The sequence below is a fragment of the Mastigoproctus giganteus genome, chromosome 8, assembly GCF_048544385.1.
Source record: "Mastigoproctus giganteus isolate SK-2022 chromosome 8, ASM4854438v1, whole genome shotgun sequence".
Lineage (NCBI taxonomy): Eukaryota > Metazoa > Arthropoda > Arachnida > Uropygi > Thelyphonidae > Mastigoproctus > Mastigoproctus giganteus.
In genome coordinates this window covers 95,277,993-95,299,661 of record NC_143582.1, presented here as the reverse complement: position 1 = coordinate 95,299,661, position 21,669 = coordinate 95,277,993, and the positions used below count along the sequence as shown (strand labels likewise).

The 21,669-nt window shown below is 38.1% G+C and overlaps 1 protein-coding gene across 1 annotated transcript in view; it reads left to right on the top strand.

Moving 5' to 3' along the window:
- The window catches only part of LOC150081723 (uncharacterized), a 305,523-nt gene extending 284,438 nt beyond the window's left edge, over window positions 1-21,085 (top strand). Inside the window, exons 13-14 of the mRNA XM_090380297.1 lie at window positions 11,515-11,610; window positions 20,940-21,085. Coding sequence (XP_090236423.1) covers window positions 11,515-11,610; window positions 20,940-21,037 — 194 coding nt within the window. The 3' untranslated portion in view covers window positions 21,038-21,085. The remainder of the gene's footprint in view (window positions 1-11,514; window positions 11,611-20,939) is intronic.
- The last annotated feature ends 584 nt before the right edge of the window (window positions 21,086-21,669 follow it).

Here is a 21,669-nt window from a genome sequence, read left to right as displayed (position 1 = left end):
TTGGTACAAATGTGCAGCCTCAAGTGCACTGCCATTGCCTTACCATACATGAAGTGCATGTCTGCATACTCCTCATTGCTGTAACCTCTTTCCATGTTAACTATCCTTTGACAAGTACTAGTATGCCTGCTACGTCTCAGAGCATTGAGAGAGGGGAAATGGAGAGAATGAGCATAACCTAACCTAAACAAACAAGTCAGCTGTGGATCCCAACTCTGTACAGGTGACCTGTACAGAGTTGATTTGGTGGTGGATCTCAACTAGAAATGTGCAATATCTCAAAAACGATTCCTTTAAGGACTCATGATTACTAGGCTTTTTTTGCATATTGTGATCTGTACAGTTCACCTTTAAATTATTGACCATCACTTTGAAAACACCCTGTATATTATATTATTTTTGTTAATGAATTGACTATTAGGCATGCTAGTCTGTACTGCAAAATAGAGATTAGCATTAGTAGAGGCATTTCATGCAAGAAAGCAAGCTTATGCAGCATCAGCCAAAGAAAAATAAAAAAAATAATAAATAAAATATAACCACATCCACTTTACCCCTCTGTTCGTTCGAAATACTTGTCCAGCTGAGCCTTAAACTTATTTAGGCTATCAACTTCCACGACAAGGGATTATTATTAGCCATATGGTGCAAGGAAGCCTGAGGCTTATGCTGCACCAGCCAAAAAAAAAATTTCTGAATTACCCTGAGAGAGAGAGAGAGAGAGAGAGAGAAGGGAATCACCAAGAAAGAGAAGAACGGTGATATCCAGCTGGGGACCCTGGGTGTGCCAAGCCCATACTCAACCAGATGTGAGCCCCTGGGGATGGACGTCTGTTCCACCAACCAACCACGTGCTGGCTAAAGGCAAATTTCCACACGCCTATCCTACATCTGTCTTTCCTCAATTTGAATTTATGCCCTCTCAGGTGATTATTCTGAGCAAGAGGAAGAATCCCATCAGCATTGAGCATGCTCAAACCATTCAACATCTATCAGATCACCTCGCTGGTGCCTAGTCTCCAGACATTGTAATTTGCAAAACTTAAGTCTTTCTTCGTAAGAGCACCGCTTTGTTCCATTCACTAATCTTGTTGCCCTTCTCTGTAATCGTTCCAGCAATTCTACATCCTTCTTGAAATGAGGCCTCCAGACCTGTATACAGTACTCAAGGTGTGGCCTGACCGCCCTATACAAGGGAATAATCACCTCCTTATCCCCGCTAGAAAAATTCCTGTATATCATTGATAAGACACCATGAGCTACTCTTGCAGCCTGCCTGCACTGCTCAGAGAACTTCATATCTGCCTGCATAATTACCTCCCCAGGTCCTTTTCATTCTCTACCACTGTCAGTGTAGTACCACAGAGTTGGTACGCTGCTCTGGGGTTGCTGTTTCCCATCTTGTTGTAGCAGCATAGCGTCAGTCAGGGTTGTCCTTAACAACACTGCCAACCTTTGTATCGTCTGCAAACTTGGACATTAAGCTTGATATACCATCATCAGTATTATTTATAAATACAGAAAACAATAATGGACCCAACACTGAACCCCGAGGGACTCCACTAATAACGTTAGTCCACGATGAGCAGTGTCCATTGATTACCACTCTCTGTTTTCTCCCCCTCAACCACTCCTTTATCCATAGCAGCAATTTGCCTCCAATGCGACACTGCTCCAATTTGTGCAGCAGTCTTCCCTGTGCAACAATATCAAAAGCCTTTCTAAGATCCAAGTATATAATATCAAAGTTATTCCCAGCATCCAGTTCTTTTGTGACTGCATCATAGTATCTAATCAAATTGGTCAGGCAAGACTTCCCCTTAACAAAACAATGCTGTGTCTGAGCTATAACTGAAGTCTTGTCTAGATGATCCTGCAGTCCTTCTTTAACTAGTTCCTCCATTAATTTTTCTGGAACAGAAGTTAAACTCACAGGTCTATAATTACTTGTGCCAGCCTTTGGTCCTCCTTTGTGAATTGGGGTCACATTTGCACATCTCCAGTCTATGGGTACCTCCCCTGAGTCCAAGGAAGCTCTCATAATTATGGCTAAGAGTTTGTTTACTTCCTTTGCTGCCTCCTTTAATATAACTGGATAGATCCCATCCACCCCAGGTGCCTTTCTTGTGTTTATCTTCAACAATTTCTCCTCCACTTTACTCTCAGTTATTACAAGATTATCTAGCTTACTGCCAGAGTTGAATACACCTCTGGCATTCCCCTCGCCGAATAACTCCTCATGTGTGAATGTTGATGCAAAATATTCATTGTTTGTTAGCTACCTGAGCAGGATCATCAACAGTTGACCCATCGATATCAAGTGGACCAATCTGATTCATCCCCTTCCTTCTAGAGTTTACATAAGTAAAGAACTCTTTGCTGTTTTTCTTTGCATCCCTTGCCAAAGAATTCTCGTAATCTGCCTTCGCCTGCCTAACCTCATTTGTAACTTGGTTACAGATCAACTTATATATATCATAGGCTTCTGTGTTACATGTTAATTTATATGTATCCCATGCATTTTTCTTCTCTGCCATATGTCTCATTAGTTCATTTGACATCCATTTAGGCCTAAACCTTGAACAATATTTCTTAGTTGGTATGTAAAGCCTAGTAGCTTCCAAGATAAGTTCTTTGAATGCTTCCCATTTTGAATTTGCTGTTGGTAACGTCATCAGTTGGTCCCACTGTATAGAATTTAAATACTGTCTCAAACCATCCTAGTCGCCTTTACGAAAGCAATAACCCTTTCCTTTACCCCTGATGGTAGTTACCTCTTTGAGTAAATCCCACTTCAGCACACTGTGATCACTGCCGCCTAGTGGTTCCTCTATCTGCAGATTCTTAATGCCTGAAGAATCACTACTGATAATCAAATCAAGAGTATTACTCCCTCTAGTTGCGTCCCGAACATGCTGATGTAGAATACAATCATCCAATAAATCCACAAAAACCTTGCTAGTGTGTGAGTGAACAAACCACAAATATCAGTCAATATCTGGGAAATTAAAATCCCCCATTATAAGACTCTCTGATTTACTGGCCCACTCTATTTCCCTGTATAGTTTCTTATTATACTCATCAGAGTCATTAGGCCTATAGCACACTCCTACTCTCAATTTTGATCTCCCAATGCTTATGTCACACCAAACTGACTTGACACTGCACTGTCCAGCGATGTCAACTGGCTTCACTTCCTTGGTTTTTATGTGTTTCTTAACTAATAGCATAACCCCTCCTCCCTTCCTATCCTGTCTATCCTTTCTGTAATGCTGTACTCCCCAAATTGCAGTTCTGCATTCTTATATCTGTGTGTCACCACGTCTCTGATATCCGAACAATATCTGTCTTTGATGCTTTGAGCAATACCTCAAATTCATCAATTTACTTTCCAATATTTACCACGGTGTGCCAGTATATTTATGTATAGGTATGCTAGCTTTCCTAGTATTAGAAAATGATGTGTTCCTATAGTTTGGATCCTGAACGAAGGTCTGGGAGTAAGTACATCATGTATTTAAGTATAACATTGGTATGCACTCCTCTAGATATATTGGAATGCCACTGTGTGAGGTTGACTTATATTAAAATTAAATGCATCACGTTTGTTGTATAGGTTGATCGTAGCTTTGTTGTTTATCGCTGTAATTTCAAGGTCCAGGAAATAGGCTCCAAGTATCATTGTTGTTTGTGTTTTCCAGTTTTGGGCTAATTGGGGTATAAGTGTCCATAATGAGGGGCCCATCAAGCTCTCAGCTGCCCACATCAACGCCAGAGCTTGCACTTGGACATCACGTGACACAGAGACAACCCCCAAGGCAGAATGCGCTGGTCCCGAAGGAACTAGTAGTTGTTGGTGACTCAATTGTCAGGGAAACGGGGAACATGCTTTGTAAAAAAGATAGGTGGAACAGGACCAGGGTATGTCTGCCAGGGGCAAAGGTTGATGACGTTGTAGAGCGAATATCATCTTTTAAGGGCACAAAAGGTGATATAGTTGTACACGTTGGCACTAATAATATTAAGAGTAGAAGACCGGCAGAATTACTTAACAAGTACAGGTCACTGTTGAACAAAAGCCGAGAATTAGGGTTGAATTAGAAAGTGTCTGCAATTCTGCCCAGACACGATAGGAGGGAGTATATGATGAGAGCCTTGTCGATCAATTCGGCCCTGGAAAGATTGTGCAAGGCTCAAGGGGTAGAATTTTTTTCAGCCTGGACTGTACTTGTTAACAGGAGAGATTGCTTCTACAGGGATGGGATACACTTAAATAGAAAGGGTGCAAGAATATTTGCTGATGCTATCGAGGCAGTGTTAGGTGGGTCGGAAAACTGCTAGCTTGGGGGGAGACAAAGACCAATAGATTGACAGTAGCCACTGGCAGAGGTGAAAGAGATTCTTGCACTACTTCTATTAGAATGAGTAGAAGCCTGAAAAACAAGATGCATGGTATTTCAGAGACTGCTGGGAGCCATTGCGGTACAAATAAACACATGGGTTGTGTTAGGGTAGCTAAGAATAGAAACAGGTGCAGGTATACTTGCGTGTACACCAATGCTAGGAGTTTAGTAAATAAATTTGATGAATTTGAGGTATTGCTCAAAACATCAAAGGCAGATATTGTTGGGATATCAGAGACGTGGTGTCACACAGATATAAGGGATGCAGAACTGCAATTTGGGGAGTACAACGTCTACAGAAAGGATAGACAGGATAGGAAGGGGGGAGGGGTTATGCTATTAGTTAAGAAACACATAAAAACCAAGGAAGTGAAGCCAGTCGACATCGCTGGACAGTGCAGTGTTGAGTCAGTTTGGTGTGACATAAGCATTGGGAGATCAAAATTGAGAGTAGGAGTGTGCTATAGGCCTAATGACTCTGATGAGTATAATAAGAAACTGTACAGGGAAATAGAGTGGGCCAGTAAATCAGAGAGTCTTATAATGGGAGATTTTAATTTCCCAGATATTGACTGGAATTTGGGGGCTGATTACTCACACACTAGCAGGGCTTTTGTGGATTTATTGGATGATTGTTTTCTACATCAGCATGTTCAGGAAGCAACTAGAGGGAGTAATAGTCTTGATTTGATTATCAGCAGTGATTCTTCATGCATTAAGAATCTGCAGATAAATGAACCACTAGGTGGCAGTGATCACAGTGTGCTGAAGTGGGATTTACTGAGAGAGGTAACTACCATTAGGGGTAAAGGGAAGGGTTATTGCTTTCGTAAAGGCGACTACGGATGGACTGAGACAGTATTTAAATTCTATACAGTGGGACCAACTGATGATGTATACCAACAGCAAATTCAAAATGGGAAGCATTCAAAGAACATATCTTGGAAGCTACTAGGCTTTACATACCAACTAAGAAATATTGTTCAAGGTTTAGGCCAAAATGGATGTCAGATGAACTAATGAGGCATATGGCAGAGAAGAAAAATGCATGGGATACTTACAAATTAACACATGACACAGAAGCCTATGATAGATACAAGTTGATATGCAACCAAGTTACAAAGGAGGTTAGGCAGGCGAAGGCAGATTACGAGAAATCCTTGGCAAGGGATGCAAAGAAAAACAGCAAAGAGTTCTTTACTTATGTAAACTCTAGAAGGAAGGGGATGAATCAGATTGATCCACTTGATATTGATGGGTCAACTGTTGATGATCCTGCTCAGGTAGCTAACAAACTAAATGAATATTTTGCATCGACATTCACACATGAGGAGTTATTCAGCAAGGGGAATGCCAGAGGTGAATTTAACTCTAGCAGTAAGCTAGAGAATCTTGAAATAACTGGGAGTAAAGTGGAGGAGAAACTGTTGAAGATAAACATAAGAAAGGCACCCGGGGTGGATGGGATCTATCCAGTTATATTAAAGGAGGCAGCAAAGGAAGTAAGCAAACCCTTAGCCATAATTATGAGAGCTTCCTTGGACTCAGGGGAGGTACCCATAGACTGGAAATGTGCAAATGTGACCCCAATTCACAAAGGAGGATCAAAGGCTGACACAAGTAACTATAGACCTGTGAGCTTAACTTCTGTTCCAGGAAAATTAATGGAGGCACTGGTTAAAGAAGCACTGCAGGATCATTTAGACAAGACTTCAGTTATAGCTCAGACACAGCATGGTTTTGTTAAGGGGAAGTCTTGCCTGACCAACTTGATTGGATACTATGATGCAGTCACAAAAGAACTGGATGCAGGGAATAACTTTGATATTATATACTTGGATCTTAGAAAGGCTTTTGATACTGTGGCACATGGAAGACTGCTACACAAATTGGAGCAGTGTGACATTGGAGGCAAATTGCTGCTATGGATAAAGGGGTGGTTGAGTGGGAGAAGACAGAGAGTGGTAATCAATGGACACTGCTCATCATGGACTAATGTTATTAGTGGAGTCCCTCAGGGCTCAGTGTTGGGTCCATTATTGTTTTCTGTATTTATAAATGATATTGATGATGGTATATCAAGCTTAATGTCCAAGTTTGCAGATGATACAAAGGTTGGCAGGGTTGTCAAGGACACTACTGACACTACACTGCTGCAACAGGATCTGGAAAGGTTGAGCAGATGGGCTGAGAGGTGGCAAATGAAGTTTAACATTGACAAATGTAAAGTACTACACATGGGAAACAGCAACCCCAGGGCAACGTATCAACTCTGTGGTACTACACTGACAGTGGTAGAGAATGAAAGGGACTTGGGGGTGATTGTGCAGGCAGATGTGAAGTTCTCTGAGCAGTGCAGACGGGCTGCAAGAGTAGCTCATGGAGTATTGTCAATGATATACAGGAATTTTTCCAGCAGGGATAAGGAGGTGATTATTCCATTGTATAAGGCAATGGTCAGGCCACACCTAGAGTACTGTATACAGGTCTGGAGGCCTCATTTCAAGAAGGATGTAGAGCTGCTGGAACGAGTACAGAGAAGGGCAACAAGATTAGTGAATGGAACAAAGGGGTGCTCTTACGAGGAAAGGCTTAAGTTTTGCAAATTACAGTGTCTGGAGACTAGGCACCAGCGAGGTGATCTGATAGAGGTGTATAAAGCCTGGAATGGTTTAAGCATGCTCAATGCTGATGGGATTCTTCCTCTAGCTCAGAAAAATCACCTGAGAGGGCATAAATTCAAATTGAGGAAAGACAGATGTAGGATAGACGTGCGGAAATTTGCCTTTAGCCAGCGGGTGGTCGGTTGGTGGAACAGACTGCCATCCCTTGTGGTGGAGGTTGATAGCCTAAATAAGTTTAAGGCTCAGCTGGACAGGTATTTTGAACGAACAGAGGGGTGAAGTGGAAGTGGGTTTTTTTTTTTTTTTGGCTGATGCTGCATAAGCTTGCTTTCTTGCATCAAATGCCTCTACTAATGCTAATGCTAATGCTAATCCTTGATGAAGTTTGGGCAGTTAATAACTATGAGGTCATCTATATATCTGTAGAAGTTAAGTTCCTGTAGATGTTACAGGAACTTAACATTTTGAACATAATAGTTTCATGCCTATTGTGCACATAAAAACTTTTGCGTAATCATGGTTCTCCATGTTCCTATGCCAAAAATTTATGCATTAGTGATGTGTGTGCATCACCCATGCATAAGTAAATTCCTTCCTACTCTTAGGAATTTAGCCAAGAAGGGTCTTTTAGAACCACATATCTGTTTCATATAGAGGATTTTGTAGAGACCACATCATTAGTGCTGTCTCTCTCTCTCTCTCTCTCTCTGTTTCTTCAATTTATTCCCAGAGCAATGTATCAACTCTGTGGTACTACACTGACAGTGGTAGAGAATGAAAGGGACTTGGGGGTGGTGGTTGTGCAGGCAGATATGAAGTTCTCTGAGCAGTGCAGATGGGCTGCAAGAGTAGCTCATGGTGTATTGTCAATGATATATAGGAATTTTTCTAGCAGGGATAAGGAGGTGATTATTCCCTTGTATAAGGCAATGGTCAGGCCACACCTAGAGTACTGTATACAGGTCTGGAGGCCTCGTTTCAAGAAGGATGTAGAGTTGCTGGAACGAGTACAGAGAAGGGCAACAAGATTAGTGAATGGAACAAAGGGGTGCTCTTACGAAGAAAGGCTTAAGTTTTGCAAACTACAGTGTCTGGAAACTAGGCACCAGCGAGGTGTTCTGATAGAGGTGTATAAAGCCTTGAATGGTTTGAGCATGCTCAATGCTGATGGGATTCTTCCTCTCGCCCAGAATAATCACCTGAGAGGGCATAAATTCAAATTGAGGAAAGACAGATGTAGGATAGACGTGCGGAAATTTGCCTTTAGCCAGCGGGTGGTTGGTTGGTGGAACAGACTTCCATCCCTTGTCGTGGAAGTTGATAGCCTTAATAAGTTTAAGGCTCAGCTGGACAAGTATTTTGAACGAACAGAGGGGTGAAGTGGAAGTGGTTTTTTTTTTTTTTTGGCTGATGCTGCATAAGCTTGCTTTCTTGCATCAAATGCCTCTACTAATGCTAATGCTATCTGTGATGCATGAGTGTATTCCCAATTCTTAACCTATATGTGTGTATGTAAATATTCCTGTTAAATTTGAAATTACACTGAAAGCCATTTGCAGTAATTTAATTATTATAGTATTAGAAAGTATCTATTTGCTTATAAATTCTAACTTTTGCCCTCTTATTTTACTTTTTACCATTTTTATTGTTTTACCCACTCGAATGTTCATAAACATTGTTATCATGATAGTGTTGTTATTAAATCTTTCTTTCTTGATCACGTTGATGAAGTCAACTGAAATTATTTTTGAGTGGATTTAAAATGTTTACTTACTATTTGTTCTGGACTGTATTTACTGCTAACGAAGGCCCTTAGGCCCATCGTTAGCAACCTTCTTTAGAAATCTTGTTTCCAAAGAAAATCAGTGATTGTTAAGTCTGATAACATTGTACGTTCATTTGTTAACGAACCCTTTGAATAGTAAATCTTTAGTAACTCTGGCAATTTTTTTGAATGCACTGAATGTACCTGTGCTGTTTAATGTAAAAATAAAAATTAAAAGTAATCGGGTGGGGCAAGGGAATTTATCAAAAGAAAAGCTAAAGAAGCTATGTATATATTAAAATTTAAAGATAGGATAATAAATAGAAATACCCGGGGTGGGGGTAGGGATTTCATCAAGAGAAAAGCTAAAGAAACTATATATATAATAAAATTTAAAGATAAGATAATAAATAGAAATATCTGGGGGGGGGGGGAAGAGAAAGAGATGCATTATGGATGTATCTATTAGAAACAATATAAATTTAAAATTAAAATGAATTATTTTCTTCGCTCAGGGATTAAAATCAATGTATATAATTACAACAGAACTATTACTGGACACCTCTGATTGATAAATCAGGGGTCAATCATTAATATTCTAATAAGTCTCATAAAGGAACTCATTGCTCTCTTATGGGCACCTCCGTAGCCAGGTGGGAAGGAGCAGCAGTGCGTAGCACACGCTTCTTGATTAGACCGGGGTTTGAGCCCATCACTACCAAAGGTCAGGGAATGACCACCACATATTCCCGGAGCAATATGGCCTTAGTTGCCAATGCTCCTAAAAACCAAAATAACAACAATAACAACAACAGCTCTCTTATGACATCTCCCATGAAGGGAGATGTCATAAGAGAGCATTATGTTTACCTTTACCTCATTACTCATTACCTTTATGGGCTTCCTGATCACTGAATGTACTGGTACATGTGGCCATGGAACTGACAAGAGTTCCAGAATGTGATGTTGTTTGTAAAGGTTATAATCATTGTGTAACTGTGTTAATTTATCTCTTATAGGAATGCATTTATTGGACTTGTGCGTGAATAATTATTGTGACTGTAACTGCACTTAACTGTTATCATTTGTGCATCACGGTTGATGACAAAGTCCTTCACAAAATTTATTTTCTTTGGATAAATCAATTTTGTTTTTTATCTCCTCTAATGAAATGTAAACTGGGAAAAACAAACAGATGAGAACAGGCTATTTTTAAAATATAAGAATTTCTTTATTTGTATAGAAGCTTGAAAACCAAAATTTTTCCGTGTTGCTACTACGGAACATGGTAAACCAAAAAAGTGGTGACTTTTTTTATTTATTTATTTTTTTTATTCTTCACATTTAATGAGTGTAATTTGTTAACATACATAACTAGTTGTCATGAAAATTGAAAACTGCTAATTTTCACAAAAACATATGTACTTTGTATGCATAAATAGAACTCACTGATGTTGGTGCATTATGAACAGACAGTAAGTTTGGAATTCTTTCCCATGCCATAAAATATAGTCAGAAGAACTGCACATGCATGTTGCAGTCTCAGTAAAGTATGCTGACTTAGTTAAGAGTTAAAATTCAGGATTAAGTATTTCATACTTAATCCTGAATTTTTCCTTTTTGTTCAGTAATGAAGTAACTCTGAGATTACAGCAGCAATTACAGTTTTTAAATAGAAATCAAAGAAAACATTTTTATTTAAATTTGTTTTTTGCTGTGCAGATGGGATGGTTATAGAGCTGTGCAGATGGGGTGGTTATAGAGCTGTGCAGATGGGGTGGTTATAGAGCTGTGCAGATGGGGCAGTTATAGAGCTGTGCAGATGGGGGTGGTTATAGAGCTATGCAGATGGGGGTGGTTATAGAGCTGTGCAGATGGGGGTGGTTATAGATTTGAAAAGATAAAAATTCACTGAGATCAAATTGACTCCATTTAACTTCTGAGTTAATTTAAAGGAACCATTACAGAACACTATTCCAGTTGAAGAGAGATCAAAATTAAAAGTTGATTAATCTTTACATCTTTTTTTTTGGTCTCAACGTAATGGAAATGAATTCCTCTTGCACATTAATTAATAAAGTTTATTTATCAATTAATTTATTTATTTTGTTTATTTATTGAATAAAGGTAAATAAAGTTTTGGGGTTTCATATTTTACTTTCGAAAGATAGTGTGTTAAAGAGGGGTTGTTTATTCTTCAACATTTTTTTCTACTATAAATGACAGTTTTAAGGTTTGAACTCTTTGATGTCATAACTTTTAGTTGATTTTGTTTCCTCTTTTGGTTAATATTCCTAGTACAGTGATTTTGCTGTTTTATTCCTTTTCTTTGTTTAATAATTTATTTATTATTATTTTTTAGAAATCCATGTGTTTGAAGCAGTGTTTTTGTAGCCTAAAGTTTTTATTTTATTTATTTATATATATTTTTTTGCATTCTTGGTATTATCCTAAATCCAAGATTATTAGATTATTTTCCAGAATTCTGTAATTGTTACAATTTTTCATTTTTAAGAATATGTCAAGGTGTTAGTAACATTTTTATAGATATTTAACAATGAACAAATGTATGTTTAATGAGTGCGAAACTAATAATATTTATTTAAACTCTGCAAGACACAAATAGTAATTTCTTCGGTTTATGCCTGTCCAAATGAAGGTGCTTTTGCACTTATTGAATTTCTGATAATAACGTGTGTCTTTTATCCTATTATTGTTTCAGGTATTACAGATATCAGAAGCACAGATAGTTTAGTCATTAGTTGTTCTGATATAGGACAAAAAGATGTTTTTGGGGCTGTGCCATTTAATCCTCCAGGTATTGATTTTATTTCTTTATTAATAAATTATTCACATTTCATAACTGTAGAATAGATTACTCTGTTAACAACTTCAGGATATTTTCTAAATTTTTTTGATTATGGTCATATTTCTGTTTTCAAAAAAATAAATAAATAAAACCTTCCCATTTCACCCATCTGGTCACTCCAAATGTTTGTCTAGTTCAGCCTTAAATTTATTTAAGCTATCAACTTCCACAACAACAGATGGAAGTCTGTTCCAGCAAACAACTGTCTGCTGGTTAAGGCAAACTTCCACACATCTATTCTACAACTGCCTTTCCTGAATTTGAATCTATGCCCCCTCAGGTACTTCTGAGCAAGTGGAAGAATCCCATCAGCATCGAGCCTGCTGAACCCATTCAAGGCCTTGTACACCTCAGTCAGATCACTTTGCAGGTGCCTACTCTCCAGATGTTGCAACTTGCAAAACTTTAGCCTCTCTTGGTAAGAGCACTCCTTTGTTCCTCTCACCAATCTTGTTGCCCTTCTCTGTACTCGTTCTAGCAACCATACATCCTTCCTAAAATGAGGCCTAAAGACCCCAAAGGTCGCGGGTTCGATTCCCGCCTCGGGCTTGGATCAAAGTACTGCAAAAACCTTGGGAGGTGCAATATGGCCACAGAAGCCGATGCGCCAACAACTACCAAATCAAAAATCAACCTAAAGACCTGCATGTAGTACTCAAGATGTGGCCTGACCATTGCCTTATACAAAGGGATAATCACCTCCTTGTTCCAGCTAGAAAAATTGCTATATATCATTGACAAGACTCCATGACCTGTTCTGGCAGCCCTTCTGCAATGCTCAGCAAACTTCATATCTGACTGCACATTTACCCGCAGGTCTTTTTCACTCTCAACTTTCCTGAGTGTAATACCACACAGTGGCACCTCCATAGCCAGGTATGCGGGAGCAGCAGTACGTAGCACATACTTCTTGATTAGATCTGGGTTCAAGCCCATGACCACCAAATATGGAAGATGCAGAAAGGTCAGGAAATGATCACCGCATATCCCAGTAGCAATATTGCCTTAGTTGCTAATGCTCCTAAAAACCAAATAACAATAACACACAGTTGGTATGTTTCTCTTGGATTACCGCTGCCCATATGCAGTACTTTGCATTTGTAAATGTTAAACTTCAGTTGCCACTTATCAGCCCATTTGCCCAACTTATCAAGATCCAGTTGCAGCAGCATACTGTCTTACTGTCATTAACAACACAGCCAACCTTTGTATCATCTGAAAACTTGTAAATTAAGCCTGATATACCCTCACCATTATCATTGATGAATACACAAAACAATGAGCCCAGCATGGAAACCTGGGGAACTCCAGTAATAACATTTTTCCTTGAAGAGCAGTGTCCACTGATTACCACTCCCTGTCATCTCCTACTCAACTATGCCTTTATCCATTCTAGCAACTTGCCATTAATGCCATACTGCTCCAGTTTGTACAGCAGTCTTCCATGCACAACAGCACCAAAAGCTTTCCTGAAATCCAAGTATATAATATCAAAATAATTTTTTGCATCCAGTTCCTTTGTGACCACATCATAGTATATAATCAAATTGGTAAGACATGACCTCTCTTTAACAAACCCATGCCATGTCTTAACTACTACTGCAGTGTTGTCTAGATGATCCTTCAATGCTTCTTTAACCAGTAACTCCATTATTATCCTCAGAACACAAGTTAAACTGATAGGTCTAAGTTACTTGTGTCACCTTTTGAACCCCTTTTGTGAATTGGGGATACATTTGCACACTTCCAGTCCATGGGGACCTCCCCAAGTCTAAGGAAGCTCTCATAATTATGGGTGAGGGTTTGCTTACTTCCTTTGGTTAATATATTTATTTCTTGGTTGGTATGTAAAGCCTAGTAGCTTCCAAGATAAGTTCTTTGAATGCTTCCCATTTTGCGTTTGCTGTTGGTAACATCATCAGTTGGTCCCACTGTATAGAATTTAAATACTGTATCAGTCCATCGTAGTTGCCTTTACGAAAGCAATAACCCCTAATGGTAGTTACCTCTTTGAGTAAATCCCACTTCAGCACACTGATCACTGCCACCTAGTAGTTCATTTTTCTGCAGATTCTTAATGCATGAAGAATCACTGCTGATAATTAAATCAAGAGTATTCCTCCCTCTAGTTGCCTCCCGAACATGCTAATGTAGAAAACAATCATCCAATAAATCCACAAAAGCCTTGCTAGTGTGTGAGTGACCAGCCCCCAAATTCCAGTCAATATCTGGGAAATTAAAATCTCCCATGATAAGACTCTCTGATTTACTGGCCCATTCTATTTCCCTGTACAGTTTCTTATTATACTCATCAGAGTCATTAGGCCTATAGCACACTCCTACTCTCAATTTTGATCTCCCAATGCTTATGTCACACCAAACTGACTCGACACTGCACTGTCCAGCGATGTCCACTGGCTTCACTTCCTTGGATTTTATGTATTTCTTAACTAATAGCATAACCCCTCCTCCCTTCCTATCCAGTCTATCCTTTCTGTAGACATTGTACTCCCCAAATTCCAGTTCTGCATTCCTTATATCTGTGTGACACCACGTCTCTGATATCCCAACAATATCTGCCTTTGATGTTTTGAGCAATACCTCAAATTCATCAAATTTATTTACTAAACTCCTAGCATTGGTGTACACGCAAGTATACATGCACCTATTTCTATTCTTAGCTACCCTAACACAACCCATGAGTTTACTTGTACCGTGTGTTTACTTTGCTGCCTCCTTTAATATAACTGGATAGATCCCCTCTGCCTCAGGTGCTTTCCTTATATTTAACTTCAACAATTTCTCCTCCACTTTGCTCTCAATTATTACAAAATCACTTAGCTCCCTGTTAGAGTTCGATAAGCTTCTGGCATTCCCCTCCTTGAATAACTCCTCGTGTGTGAATATAGATGCAAAATTACTCATTCAGTTTATCAGTTACATGAGCATGATCATCAATAGTCAAACCCTCTATGTTAAATGGACCAATCTGATTCATCCCTTTCTTAATGGTAAATATCTACCTCCTACTGCTCCCATCTTAAACCAGAATGGACAGGAAATAGCTTCTTTTCAAGAAATAGCTAATGCCCTTGCAGAGGCTTTTTCCCAAACGGCTGCCAGTTCAGCATACGACAATGCCTTTCTTCAAATCAAAGCTCTAGTGGAAAGGTACAAGATCAACTTCAATATCAAGTTTTATGCAGTTTTATTTACATCTTTTTTTAATTAGAAATTATGAAGTCAAAGTTGTATGTATGAAGAAAGATGGGCAAAATCAGTCACCATGCAGTCATATAATATTTGGGGAAAAATAGGACTAAGACCAAAGGCAATTCACGAGGATACGGTTAAAACATTGGTGTCAAGTGAGGCATTGTTTTCAAGCAGATCCAGCAAATTTCCTTGTTGAAAAGCAATATGTTCCATACTCCTCAGATAAACCCTTCATGCTCAAGCCACAAACTTTTGAAATGTCCCTGACATATGCAGAAAAAATTTGGTGGTGTCATTGGCAAATCTTTTTGTGGCACTGAGAATTCTTGTTTATCTACGAAAATGCTCCTTCGGCACTGGCAACACCAGTTGCCAATGCCGAAGGAGCATTTTCGTAGATGAACTTAATCAAAACTATCTTCATTCCACGATGATATAAGATTGGTTGGATGTATTGACAACCTTATGAATTGAACATGCTGTTACCAAGGTTTTAGACCTGGATGAATTGAAAGAAAAATTTGCAACTGTTAAGGCCCAAAAAGTTAATGAAGCAGAAAATTTAAGGAATATATAATGATTAATGCTATTCATTAAATTAATATATTTAACAAGTAGCATATTATTTTATGTATAATATGCTACTCATTAAATTTATATATTTTATTTTTTAACTGAAAAACACTTCCCATCTTATACGAATGGGATGGGGCGATGGATGGTGGTACAGTTGTTTGATTTAACATATTCACTTTCTGAAAGAAATGAAAAATCTTCTTGTATCTGCTCTATGGTGAAAATTTGTTTGACTCTAAAATTCACCTGATCAACACTTAACTGAAAATGATGTATAAATAATGAAAAAAAATGAGTATATAATAGGTCAGTGGTCTAATGGTCAGTGACATCTCATAGCCAGCTTGTAGATTTGTGCAGCCACCATTTTTCTTAATCAAATAAAATTGTTACATTATTTTAATTACTTTTCACTCTGCTATAATTTGCAATGAAGCAACGTTATTTGTTTATACACACAAGTATACATGCTGACTTGGCATGGACTGCAATGTACATCTTTTTTTTATCCTTTGGCATGATCATGTAAGTCAGAGGAGTTCACAACATTTTTTACAATAAGCATTATCATTAATGACAATAAACATTATCATTAACCATATTGAATAGCCCAGTGGGCTCAAACCACAGTCAACTCAATATTTCCATGTGTGCAGTGGTGTCCAGGCATACGGCATGATCAGAGCCACAGTTCATTTGGGATGAGTTAGGTTCCAAGACATTTGCAACTCAGTAACCCAGTGAATGCTTTGTTAGACAATGTTCTGTTTTACCTTCTCATGGACAAGTGCAGGATGCTGTAATTTTTCAAATTTATGAATTATCAGTTTAGTTTAAGATTGATTTTAAAATATTTTAATAAAATATAATTTAAAATTGATTGGTTTACTTAATGATCATAAATCAACTACCTTTGTTGCTTAGATGGAAGCAGTTGTCTGTACAATGTCTTTAAACTGAAATCCCAGCTGAGCCACCCCATATGGACATTCATTTTTGAGTCACAGTGGGGAAATTCTCTATAATACCCATTAGACTGCCAGTTGTCCATTTGGTATGCATGTCTGAGAGTTGCTTGGAGATCTTAACACTGTGGTAGGTAAAGTTGCCCAGTCATCAGTGCAACTCATACAACATGTCCCTCCCTTCTATTTTTACTTTATCTGCTGAAATTAATGCATCAATGCATCATGCATAGTCAAATTAATAGAATAAACTTATCTGCAAAAAAATTTTACCTCCAAACACTTCATTCATTTCACAAATAATGCATGGCATCAATTACAATGTTGATAATGTCCATTTCAACTTAGTCTGCTAAGCCCCACTTACTTTTTCTGACAGAATCCCAATTTTAGGTTGCCTCAACTACTGCTCATCTCAGTTGCTGTAATTATTCACTGTACAGTTCCATTGCTTCAAAGTGATACTTGTGCATGCGTATATTTCGTATGGTATATGGCCACGAGGTCTATGACAGTGTTGAAGTGCTACAGAGGTTATATCTATTGGAGGCTCGTGACAGGCAATATTTAAGATTTGCACATTGTTGTATTTCATTGTATATCTTAATCATAGTCTACTATTTTATGTTCTTAACTGTACATATTTTCAGTTTTTATTGTAGATTTTTTGCCATTTTAACATCTGTGTAATTAGTCTTCTGTTGCAATAAACTGTCAAGTCAGTGGAAGCAGTATATTATTAATATAATATCTCTCTGCTCCATTCTGCTAAATTCTTGTGTTGCCTCTATTATTTTCCCAACTCCACTAATCACATACAACTCTAACTTCCTTTCCCTAAAACTTTACTTACTCCATTCCAATTTACTAGATAACGAAGTAATTTTCCTTGGTGATTTAAATGTTCATAACTCCAGCTGGCTCCAGTTTTCTCGTCATACAGACCCAACTGTGTGAGTTGCTGAAGCTTTCACAATTACTAATGACCTTGCACATATTGTTTATTTTTCTGCTGGAATACCAGACAATCCTAACCACAAACACAACATCCTTGATCTTTTTGCTCACAAGCAACCTACTTTGATGAGTGGCCCTCTAGGCACCTCAGATTACAGTGTAATGATGGTCTCCTCTCCAGTGGAGCCTTTCTCTCATGGTCATTCACAGACTTGTATTGTTTGTCATTACAAGAATGGAAATCAGGACGATTTGTGACATTTCTTCTTTTTGGTTGGATTACTATCTTAAATATTCGGATATCAGTGATATATTATTCTTGTTTGGATGAAATCCTTTATTCCTCACTCCACCCTAAAATCTCCTCCTTTATCTAAACTTGATTTTCCAATAAATGTGCTAAGGCTGTTCAAGATGAGAACATTGCATATTGCAATTAATTTGCACTCAAATCTCCAGGTTCATTTTCTGCCCACACTAAAGCTTTCAACAATTGTAAAGCATTTATTAATCAATCCAAACTTGATTTTGAACAAGCTAAGCGTGAAAAATTGCTTCTTGTCCAAATGGTAATCAAGCATTCTGCACTCTTGCCAGAGCTGTGGGCTGCAACATTTTCCTCTCTGTACTCCCACCATATGTTGTGAAGCCTGGTTTTGTTGATTCCTCAGTTAAAGATAAAACCAACTTACTAGCATCCAATTTTTCTACTAACTCGAGTATTAACAATTTTGGTAAACCACTCCATACAATTCCCAGTATACTCTGAAGGTGATTGATTGTTTGTAAGTTTGAAGGTTGATTGATTGAAACTGGGATGTACTTGTAAATGTTTAAGGTGTTATAATAAGGATGAATTACATTGATTGTATTCATTGCCACATTATACTTGTACTGAATTCAGTAATGGTGTCAACTTGACTTGTAGTTTATCAGGATATTTTTGGCAAATATGTCACAGAAGTGTGTTCTGGAATTTTTTTTTATAATTAAATTTCAAAAAAATTGAATTTATATATGTATATAGGATGTCTCAAAAATATTGGTACAAACGTTTAGGGGAGGCAGGTAACATCTAAAGGAATGTGAATCACATAGGAACCCATAACCGGAAACGTCACGGGAAAGTAGTAGCAGAGGCACAAGAAACAGAAATGACACAAGACAGTAATTAGTGGCAAACATTTATTTGACATAATATTAACAATGGAGTATGAGATGGATGCATTTCATGATGTTACAACAGATGCTCGAAGATTCCACCATGAGACGCGATGCATGCGTGACACCGACGCAGCATGGATTGACGGACACAGTCGAGCACACCTGGAGTTTCTTTGACAGTAGCAGCAGCGCAGACGAGTCCCGTCACAAGATCCATTTCCGTCCCCCACAGGCAATTCATACATGATAGATTTGAGGGCCCTCCCCCACAGAAAGAAATCAAGGCTCAATAAATCAGGTGAGCATGGGGGCCAGGCAACGGGTCCACCACAGCCATTCCATCGACGCCCAAAACGCCTGTTCAAATGGTCACGAATGCACCTTCCATAATGGGCAGGCGCCCCGTCATGTTGAAACCAAATGTTGCATCTCACATTTGCTGGAACATCATCAAGTAACCCTGGTAGAATTTGTTCAAGAAAGATCCGATATTTAGCGGAGTTCATGCGGGATGGTAACAGGTATGGGCCGACTAAGCAGTCAACGACCATACCTGCCTTCACATTTATTGCGAAGCGATGTTGTGCTGCATGGGGGGCACACACCATGTCAGTTGTCATGAGCCCACACATGAGCATTGTGAAATAAGCCTTATCCGTGAACCTCCCGAGTGAAATAAGCCTCATCCGTGAACAAAACATAGGCTGGAAAATTCAAGTCTTGAAAAGTCTTGAACACTTTCTTGGAGAAACCACTGTGCAAAAGCCACACGTGCAGGAGGCAACGGCACATAGGATTATTCTGGACAGCATTCAACACACTTTCTTCCATGGCGGGAGTTTGCGTCGAACGTGGTCTGCCTGCACTACTCCTGTTACCTCTAAATGACCCATAATCACATAAATTTTGATGCACATGCGCAAACAAATGGTGGTCTGGTACATGTCTGTCTGGGAAGCATTCTCCATAAATTCATTGAGCGGCTCGTCCATTGCCCTCTGCTAATCCATACACTAGGTGCATGTCTCCAGCTCATAGTTCGTATATCGATGCATGCTCTTCGTGTGGTGACTACTGCTTGAATGAGTAAACCAGAAATTTTCCCTCTCGCGAACTGATGAACAGTGCTATCTACCGACTTACGGTGACGTTTCCAGTTATGGGTTCCTATGCGATTCACATTCCTTTAGATGTTACCTACCTCCCCTAAACATTTGTACCAATATTTTTGAGACACCCTGTATATATTATTATTATTTATTTATTTATTTATTTTTAATTTTTATACAATTTTGCCCCCCCCCCCACCTTTCTTACAGGATCCCTGGCTAGTACCATATCCAGCACCCAATAAATCCACTACTTTATAATACATTGTGATTTGTAGAGGGGGGGAGAACCTAAAATTTCTGTTCAGTTTTTATTTCAGTTCATCTTGAAACAAGATTGAAATGTCCTGAATTACTCACCATATTGAAAAAAAAAAAAAAAAAATTGCAAAGTAGGCTTCATTTGTTGTAACTTCTTGTTAGAAAATTTTAAAATATTTTATACATATACACACATTTCACTGTAAAATTCACTATTGTAATTTATGTAATCACATAAATTTTGATGCACATGCGCAAACAAATGGTGGTCTGGTACATGTCTGTCTGGGAAGCATTCTCCATAAATTCATTGAGCGGCTCGTCCATTGCCCTCTGCTAATCCATACACTAGGTGCATGTCTCCAGCTCATAGTTCGTATATCGATGCATGCTCTTCGTGTGGTGACTACTGCTTGAATGAGTAAACCAGAAATTTTCCCTCTCGCGAACTGATGAACAGTGCTATCTACCGACTTACGGTGACGTTTCCAGTTATGGGTTCCTATGCGATTCACATTCCTTTAGATGTTACCTACCTCCCCTAAACATTTGTACCAATATTTTTGAGACACCCTGTATATATTATTATTATTTATTTATTTATTTATTTTTAATTTTTATACAATTTTGCCCCCCCCCCCACCTTTCTTACAGGATCCCTGGCTAGTACCATATCCAGCACCCAATAAATCCACTACTTTATAATACATTGTGATTTGTAGAGGGGGGGAGAACCTAAAATTTCTGTTCAGTTTTTATTTCAGTTCATCTTGAAACAAGATTGAAATGTCCTGAATTACTCACCATATTGAAAAAAAAAAAAAAAAATTGCAAAGTAGGCTTCATTTGTTGTAACTTCTTGTTAGAAAATTTTAAAATATTTTATACATATACACACATTTCACTGTAAAATTCACTATTGTAATTTATGTTAGCTTGTTTTAAGAACTTAATATTAATTGCAATCCCAATATAAAGCAGCTTTATCTCTGTTGTATTATTATTATTACTAATTTTTTGTATTTTTTAGGTGTACATCATAACACTTTGGGAGCATTCAAATATGGTGAACCAACAAGATCTTCAACTTGGGATGGAGGAAGTAAAATGTTAAATAAATATTTATAGCTTCTTAACTTACATTCATCTTCAGTTTCTCAGTAATAATTTTTGATTTTGGGCAAGGGAATAGTTTTGAACAGTTGCCCTTTGCCATTGTTCATTTAGAAATGCGCACAAAAGCATATCTCTAGAATTGCTTTTGGCTTATTTAAAATTGTTTAATTTACTGAAGTGTAACTACTGTTATCAAAGGCATTTGATATTCCTTATGTTGAATTTTATAGCGTTTATAACAATCAACATTTTTGAAAAGAAATCAAAACTGTCAAAGTTCATATCAGGTTAGCTTTTCTTGCTAAGAAAAAAGGGAGAAAAATACAATAAAATCAAATATTGTTTGATATTTATGAAATAGGAAAGCTTTTGTAACTAGCAGTTTAAGAAATACCAATTGCTTCGGGAATTGTCATTGTTGTTTCAGAAAGATGATTCATGTACAGTATTATACAGAAATGCTAATAGAAAGTGCCTTATAAATGGGAAGGGTTGGTGATATATAACTTATAGTAACTATCTAGTTTTATATCCTAGGAAGTTACTATAATTATTGAAAATGCTACTGCTATAAATAACATTCTTAGAGATTATGTAATACCTGGAATTTTGACTGTCTTTTATTAATCTCATAATCTCATAAA